This window comes from Bidens hawaiensis, unplaced genomic scaffold (genome assembly GCF_021521415.1).
Source record: "Bidens hawaiensis isolate Kalapana, Puna unplaced genomic scaffold, B.hawaiensis_p1.1 tig00041171_1, whole genome shotgun sequence".
NCBI lineage: Eukaryota > Viridiplantae > Streptophyta > Magnoliopsida > Asterales > Asteraceae > Bidens > Bidens hawaiensis.
This window is the reverse complement of record NW_027497285.1, coordinates 50,056-57,863: the sequence shown is the minus strand read 5'-3', so window position 1 is coordinate 57,863 and position 7,808 is coordinate 50,056. Positions and strand designations below refer to the sequence as shown.

The 7,808-nt window shown below is 40.1% G+C and overlaps 1 protein-coding gene across 1 annotated transcript; it reads right to left on the bottom strand.

Annotated features, from left to right (window-relative positions):
- On the bottom strand, window positions 1-1,113 carry LOC143592736 (uncharacterized). Its single transcript, XM_077072582.1, has one exon. It carries the CDS (start codon window positions 1,111-1,113, stop codon window positions 1-3), a length of 1,113 nt encoding a protein of 370 aa, XP_076928697.1.
- Between the last annotated feature and the right edge of the window lie 6,695 nt (window positions 1,114-7,808).

Below are 7,808 nucleotides of genomic sequence, written 5' to 3'. Positions count from 1 at the left end.
TCATTGCTCGTGCCACAACCATTTAGCTCCCATATGCATTCCGCAAATCCCCTCATGTATTTCCCTTATCACGTATTCTGCTTCTTCTTCATTAATACACCTTAAGGATGGTCCCAAATAAAACTTTTTGTAAAAATTCCCTTCAATTATTTCATACTGTAATGTTTTGACTTTTAGTTTCCTTTCTTTCTCTTTATCCTCCGGGACCTTCCCTTCTTGCAGGTACTCAATGATGGGGGTCATCCAACTTTCTTTATGGGTTTCTACATTGGCTATCATAGCTTCTGTTACTGACGGTTGCTTGAGGGTTTCCACCTTTACTTCTTTTGCCAAATGATCGAAGGCTACTGCTGCCAGCTTGCTCAAAGCATCCGCCTTTTTGTTCGAACCCCTTGGAATGTGTATCACCTCCGCTTCCTCGAACTTTTTCATCAGTTCATGAGTCACCTTTAGGTATTCCCTCATTTTTGAGCCCCTGGCGTCGTAGGTCCCTCCCATCTGGTTGGCTACCAGAAGTGAGTCAACGTGATCTTGCACTTTTCTTACTCTTATTTCCTTGGCAATCCTGAGCCCTACCAAAAGTGCCTCGTATTCTGCTTCATTGTTTGTGCTTGGGAAACTCAACGTTATTGCATAAGTCAACTTTATCCCTTTGGGACTTACTAAAATTAGCCCCGCCCCACTTCCCTCTTCGTTGGAGGCTCCATCGGTGTATAGCTTCCACCAAGGTTCCTCACTCCTTGCCTTCTCACTATTCCCTGCCCCACATTCTTCCTCTTTCTCACTACCCTTCCCTTCTTCTGTTTCAGCTAAAAAGTCAGCCAGCACCTGCCCTTTGATGGACGTTCTTGGCCGATATTCGAGCGCATAATCCCCCAGTTCCACTGCCCACTTCGTTAGTCGGCCCAAGACTTCGGGCTTTGATAAAACTTGCTGTAGAGGTTGGTTGGTAAGTATTCGCACGACATGTGCTTGGAAATACCTCCGGAGTTTCCTCGCTGTGTAAATCAAAGCCAGTACCAGTTTTTCTACCGGTATGTATCTTTCTTCAGGTCCCTTCAATGTACGGCTTATGAAATAAATGGGAACCTGTGTTTCTCCCCTTTCCACCATCAGCACAGAACTTATTGTTTTTCGTGTTTGGGAAAGGTATAGTATCAACGTTTCCCCCGGCAGAGGTGTTGCAATCGTAGGGAGGTGACATAGGTGTTTCTTCAGCTCCTGAAAGGCTTCTTCTGCTTCTCTGTCCTAACAGAATTTACTCTTCTTTGTACTTCTTCTTAGAACGGCCATAAAGGGCAAGGTACTTTCCGCTATTTTGGAAAGAAACCTATTTAAAGCCACAAGTCTTCCATTAAGCCTCTGCAGTTCTTTGAGGTTCTTGGTGGACTTCACCTGTATCAGTGCTTCCACTTTCTACGGATTGGCTCGAATCCCCCCTTTTGTCACCAACACCCCCAGGAACTTCCCCTCTTCTACCCCAAAAGAGCATTTCATTGGATTTAGTTTCATGTTGGCTCTTGTTAGGGTTTGAAATGTTTCTCTTATGTCTTTCAACATTCCCTCTTCATGTTTGCTTTTTATGACCAGATCATCCACATAAATCTCCACGTTTCTGTCCCTTTGTTCTTCAAAAAGTTGGTCCATAAATGTCACACCCCGATTCAGGGCCTGGATGTGACACCTGTTAGTTGGTATTCGTTTTGAAAATATATCAGAGTTGCGGGTTTGTTTTAGCGGAAGTTTTTAAAATAATATTCTTATAAAATAATGAGTTCAATTACCCATTTCAATATTTGAAAAAAATATGAGTGGAAGCCTTTTAATAAAATATTCATTTATAAAATGTCGGGTCCGAATACCCGTTTAGATTAAAATATTAGCGAAAGTCTTTTCAGATAAAATATTATTATATTGAAATCTCGGGAGTTGAATACCCGTTTGATAATTTAAATACATATCTTTTGAAAGTATTATTCTTTATAATATTCTGAATAAAATATCTTAGTCATCAGATCACCTCTAATGACTATGTCTCCAATCTTTTATCAGTCTTGCCTGTCAGTTCTATTCTTTACAGTTCCCTGAAATGTGGGGAAAAATACGTCAGCACACAGCCGGTGAATGACGCTGACTCAATAATACCAGCGTGTAAACAATAACAATACCTTTGTGACAATACTCATTAGGCACCTAACTCAATTGGGTTATAATTACCCTGAGTACATGTACAATTAATCATCTACACAATATCATTTCTTTGATCAGTCCTGTAGACTACCAGAGGCGTGTTTGATGATATGCATGGCCTTGGGGAAATCCGAGTCACCATGTATGTATGGATCCAGACACATGTATACTCTTAATTTGAGTATGCCCATTTCTCATTATTGTAATACAAAGTTTTAAGGATTCGTAAATCCCATGCAAACAGTTCAGACTCTAAAAGAGTTGTAAAAGTTTAGGGCGAATTCACCTTTTATGATTGTAAATCAATTTCTGACACTGGTTCCTGTATATTGATCAGTTTTGGTTACTGACCCCTGTCTGTAAATCAGTTTCAGTTACTGATTCCTGCTTCTGTTTTCAGCTTTTAGATTGATTGATTGGCTGTTATCTCGGACCTATAGTCTGAGTATAACATTTGTATAAATATCTAGACCAACGATCTAGCTTTAGACCCCGTAGTCTGTTTTGTATAGCTGTAACCTTGATAAATCATTTGTTTGTACAAAACATGTGGACCTTTAGTCCCTTTGTTTATTTATTAATTATATATCAAGTTTCTTCTTCAGAAAGAAACATTTATACCAGGTTTCTTCTTTAAGAAGAAATATAACTTTAACTATAAGCTGTGTGAATGAATAGTATATTTAAATACCCTTGAAATCTCGGGAGTTGAATACCCGTTTGATAATTTAAATACATATCTTTTGAAAGTATTATTCTTTATAATATTCTGAATAAAATATCTTAGTCATCAGATCACCTCTAATGACTATGTCTCCAATCTTTTATCAGTCTTGCCTGTCAGTTCTATTCTTTACAGTTCCCTGAAATGTGGGGAAAAATACGTCAGCACACAGCCGGTGAATGACGCTGACTCAATAATACCAGCGTGTAAACAATAACAATACCTTTGTGACAATACTCATTAGGCACCTAACTCAATTGGGTTATAATTACCCTGAGTACATGTACAATTAATCATCTACACAATATCATTTCTTTGATCAGTCCTGTAGACTACCAGATGCGTGTTTGATGATATGCATGGCCTTGGGGAAATCCGAGTCACCATGTATGTATGGATCCAGACACATGTATACTCTTAATTTGAGTATGCCCATTTCTCATTATTGTAATACAAAGTTTTAAGGATTCGTAAATCCCATGCAAACAGTTCAGACTCTAAAAGAGTTGTAAAAGTTTAGGGCGAATTCACCTTTTATGATTGTAAATCAATTTCTGACACTGGTTCCTGTATATTGATCAGTTTTGGTTACTGACCCCTGTCTGTAAATCAGTTTCAGTTACTGATTCCTGCTTCTGTTTTCAGCTTTTAGATTGATTGATTGGCTGTTATCTCGGACCTATAGTCTGAGTATAACATTTGTATAAATATCTAGACCAACGATCTAGCTTTAGACCCCGTAGTCTGTTTTGTATAGCTGTAACCTTGATAAATCATTTGTTTGTACAAAACATGTGGACCTTTAGTCCCTTTGTTTATTTATTAATTATATATCAAGTTTCTTCTTCAGAAAGAAACATTTATACCAGGTTTCTTCTTTAAGAAGAAATATAACTTTAACTATAAGCTGTGTGAATGAATAGTATATTTCTTAAAATACTATTTAACTATAACCCTTGCATGATTATGTTTCTTAATAATAAAGAAACAATATTTAACTATAACCCTTGCTTATAAAAAGTTATATTATGCTTATCATTAATTAAGGTTCGGGCTATACCTTCGACTATGGTCTAAGCTATCATAATAACAAAATAATAACTTAATCAGAACGCCTACCTCGCACGGGTATTTGGAGTTAATTGCCTATGACTGATCGAGCGGCACTTCTACTCTATATCACGTAACAGAGCTTACATCGTCAGAGCTTCGAAGCTTGGCACGCTTCATGAGGTCGGTACGCCTTTTGAGCTTGGCACGCAAAACGATGCAAAACGTGTGAGAAGTGAAGTGGTTGGTGTGAGTTGGAATGTGCCGAACACCCCTCTATTTATAGCTGACATCGTGCAACTTCGCGTATCGCGAAGGTGCACTAGCTTCGCCGAGTCATCAGTAGGGTTGCCACGTGTCACCAGGTGCTACCACGTATCTCCACGTGTCACGCATGCAGAAATGCCACTTCGCGTATCGCGAAGATGCCTGGTCTTGCTTCTTCGCGTATCACGAAGATGCTTCAAGGTCGGTTCAGGTCTTTTGTCTTTCGCGTATTGCGAAGATGCCTGATTTGCAACTTTACTTATCGCGAAGATGCAAGTTTTCATATTTCCATTTCCAGTCCCTGTACTATCCAAAAATACTACAACGGCTTTATGCGGCTCGCGGCGATGCGAGCGTGCGAAGTGCAAAGTGCGCCATCAAAACGCCACATTACGCCCATTGCCCGAGTCCGAGTCCGTGTCCGTGTCCGAGTCCTTGCGCGAGCGCGTCGGGTGCTTCGCACCCTCTGCTAGGACTATGGAGAGAGGTTATCTACATTAAAACATTTTTATGGAAACTTGCTTCCTTATAAAGAGCTTTCATTTCTTTGTTTGTTTCCATGTGGGATGGAATTTTCTTATTTCCTTAACATAAGTATGCTTTGTTTTTCTTATCTTATTCTTCCCATTACTTGCCTTTAAAATTATTTTTAATCCTTCAACTTTCAAAGTTGACATATTTGGTCCAAAATAAATATGGGTTTTTCCTAGATGTTATAATAAGACGCTGGTACGAGGCTCCTGCGTTTTTCAGACCGAATGACATCTTAGTGTAACAGAAGGTCCCCTCGTCAGTGTAAAAAGCTGTCTTTTCTTCATCTTTGGGGTCCATATGTACCTGATGGTATCCTTTATAGGCGTCTAAAAAACACCTTAGGGGATATTCTGCCAAAGATTCTATCTTCTTCTCCACTTCGGGGAGTGAGTACGCATCTTTTGGGCAAGCCTTGTTCAAATCCTTGAAGTCAATACACATTCGCCAACTATTGTCGGCTTTTGCTATCATCACTGGGTTGGAGATCCATTGTGGATATTTTACCTTCCTGAATATTCCAGCTTGTAATAACTTTCGGGTTTCTTTAATACGGCTTGGCTTTTTTCTGGCCCCAGACTTCTTTTCTTTTGTTTTATAGGCTCCATCTAATGGAACTCTTTGACACTGTGTTGCACTTGGTTTCGGGGGGGGATCCCCGTCATGTCTCCATGTGAACACATCCATGTTTCTCAGCTCTTTTAGCCCTACCCTCCCTTTATCTGTTAACGAGGTCCCTATCTTGACCGTCTGATCGGGGAATTCCCCGTTGATGACCCATTCCTCGGTCCCTGCATGCTTCTTTTTTTACTTCCCTTCTAGATCTATGCTGGTGACAATCTCAGCTGAGGACCGTATTGTGGCTACCTCTTCAGGGGTTGGGAATTTGATGCATCTGTGTGCGGTGGATGCTATGGTTCGGAGGGCTCTCATGCCAGGGCGCCCCAGTATGATGTTGTACTTTGACGGAGCTCTAACTACCGAGAACCGAAGCTGGACGATCCGAGTCTTCGCGCCCTCCCTCAGACTAAAAGGGAGGGTTATGGAGCCCAAAGGCTTAACGACCTCCCCCGAAAATCCTACCAAACGGCATACGTCTTCTTCCAGGCAGTCCCGCACTTCCTTTTGGAGTCTCGCGAAGCAGTGCTCGTACATGACTTCCACTCCGCTTCCCCCATCTACGTGGACCCGGGTGACCCGATGTCCCGCAACGCTGGCGGATATGTTCAGCGGCATCTCCCTAGTGTCCTCGTTAGTTAGTCCTGAGAACGATAGGGGGACGTTCATCCATACAGGATTCTGAGGAAATGCTTCACCTTTCCCCTTCTTAATACGCCGATCTTCGCGCTCTTCCTCATTCCCTCTTCGTCGGATCATATCAACAAAATGTTTATCTTCATCTTCTTCCTTAAACTTTAAGGTCCCCTCTTTGGGAGGGAGCGGTAGCTGTCTTGCCTTAAGGGCAGCCTCCCATAATTTCGTTAACTGCACGCAACTCTCAGTGGAATGCCCTGGGCTTTTGTGATAGTTGGAATACCCCTGGGGGGTTAGGCCTGTAAGGTTTCTTCAGTTGATTGGAAGCCCGGGGTGTATACTTGGCTTGGTCAGCCGTCATCACATCCCTGTTTCCGTATGAAACCGATCTCCCAAAAGAGGCTTAGGGTGAAAAGTGTCCGCCCTGCTAGGGGTGGAAAAGCGTGGAGGGTAGTAGGATGCGTTGACAGGATGTGGGGACTTGTAAGGGGAAAATCGGACCCCTTCCCCTAATGTTCTTCTCTGTCCTACGGGGTTGCCTCCATATTGTGACATTTGTCAATTTCGGGATACAAATCTGTCACACCCCGACCAATGAAGGCGGAAACGTCGAGGCACGACATGATTGCTCATTGCACAATGACACTATAAAGTTACAATATTTAAACAACTCATTTAAATCCATATCATCATAAATAACACAACAATTGTTCATACAAAATGCCAAATAGATAGATAAACAAATAACTTGTTCTTTTATTTTCTAATATCCTAAAGCCAAGATAATAAGTTTCTTCAAGTAATCCAATCAAGCTAACATCAAACATGTAACATTGCATAAAATAGATTTTTGTCAACACGAAGGTTGGTGAGCAATTTTCATAGTTTTGGACAATAAGTATATAGTATGAAATCCACAACTAGTATATGAAAACAATAAATAATAGCAACAATTTAGATAATAAAACCGTCAATAAGAATACATTGACGAACCGTCAATAAGAATACATTGACGACAATAATGAAATCGTCAATAAGAATACATTGACGACACCTTTCTATATGGGGATACCATATATACTCGGAATTAACGTATGATCATACTTTGATGAGGCTACGCACCTTAGTATTCAAGAGGCTACCCGCCTTAGCATTCAAGAATTTGCACATAATCATGTAAAGCATATAACACCAAATCGAGCATTTATTTAAGTAAACATAAACAATACGTGTTGTGGTTTAAGACTCAAGTATAAATCATTTGAATTTGAATAAGTATGCAATGCCACCCCCAAAACGAAAGATGGAAAACGGGGGATGAAAAAGTACTCACATTAACAAGTAACTTGAAAGATAGTGTCGTGAATAATCGGAGAGATCGGTTTAACGAGCAAGACCTATATTAAACGGGTCTTGTGTTAGTAGGTAGTCTTGGAAGGGTTTAAAATAAAATACATGACAAATAAAGTAAATAAATAAAGTTTAGGATTTAAAATGTAAATATTTGAGAAATTAAAGAAACGAGTTTTGTAAAATAAGTTTACTCGAAACCGGGTCTCGGTATTCTATTCATTAGTTTTTTTTATTTTTTTTACTCAACCTATGTTAAGTAATAATGTGGGTTAAAATGCGATATTGCAAAACCCTTGGTTATAAGAATACCCAAAACGAGGTTTAAACGAGTGTTCGGGTTTGTCGGTTCGAGACTTGATAATTGACCAAGCTCACAGTTAACTTCCCAAAATAATAAATGTTATGAGATAACTCAATAAAATCAAAATAGACTTAACCA

What these genes read in the sequence shown, in the direction of transcription:
- LOC143592736 (XM_077072582.1), bottom strand. Translation starts at nt 1,113, where the DNA reads ATGGTGGAAAGGGGAGAAACACAGGTTCCCATTTATTTCATAAGCCGT.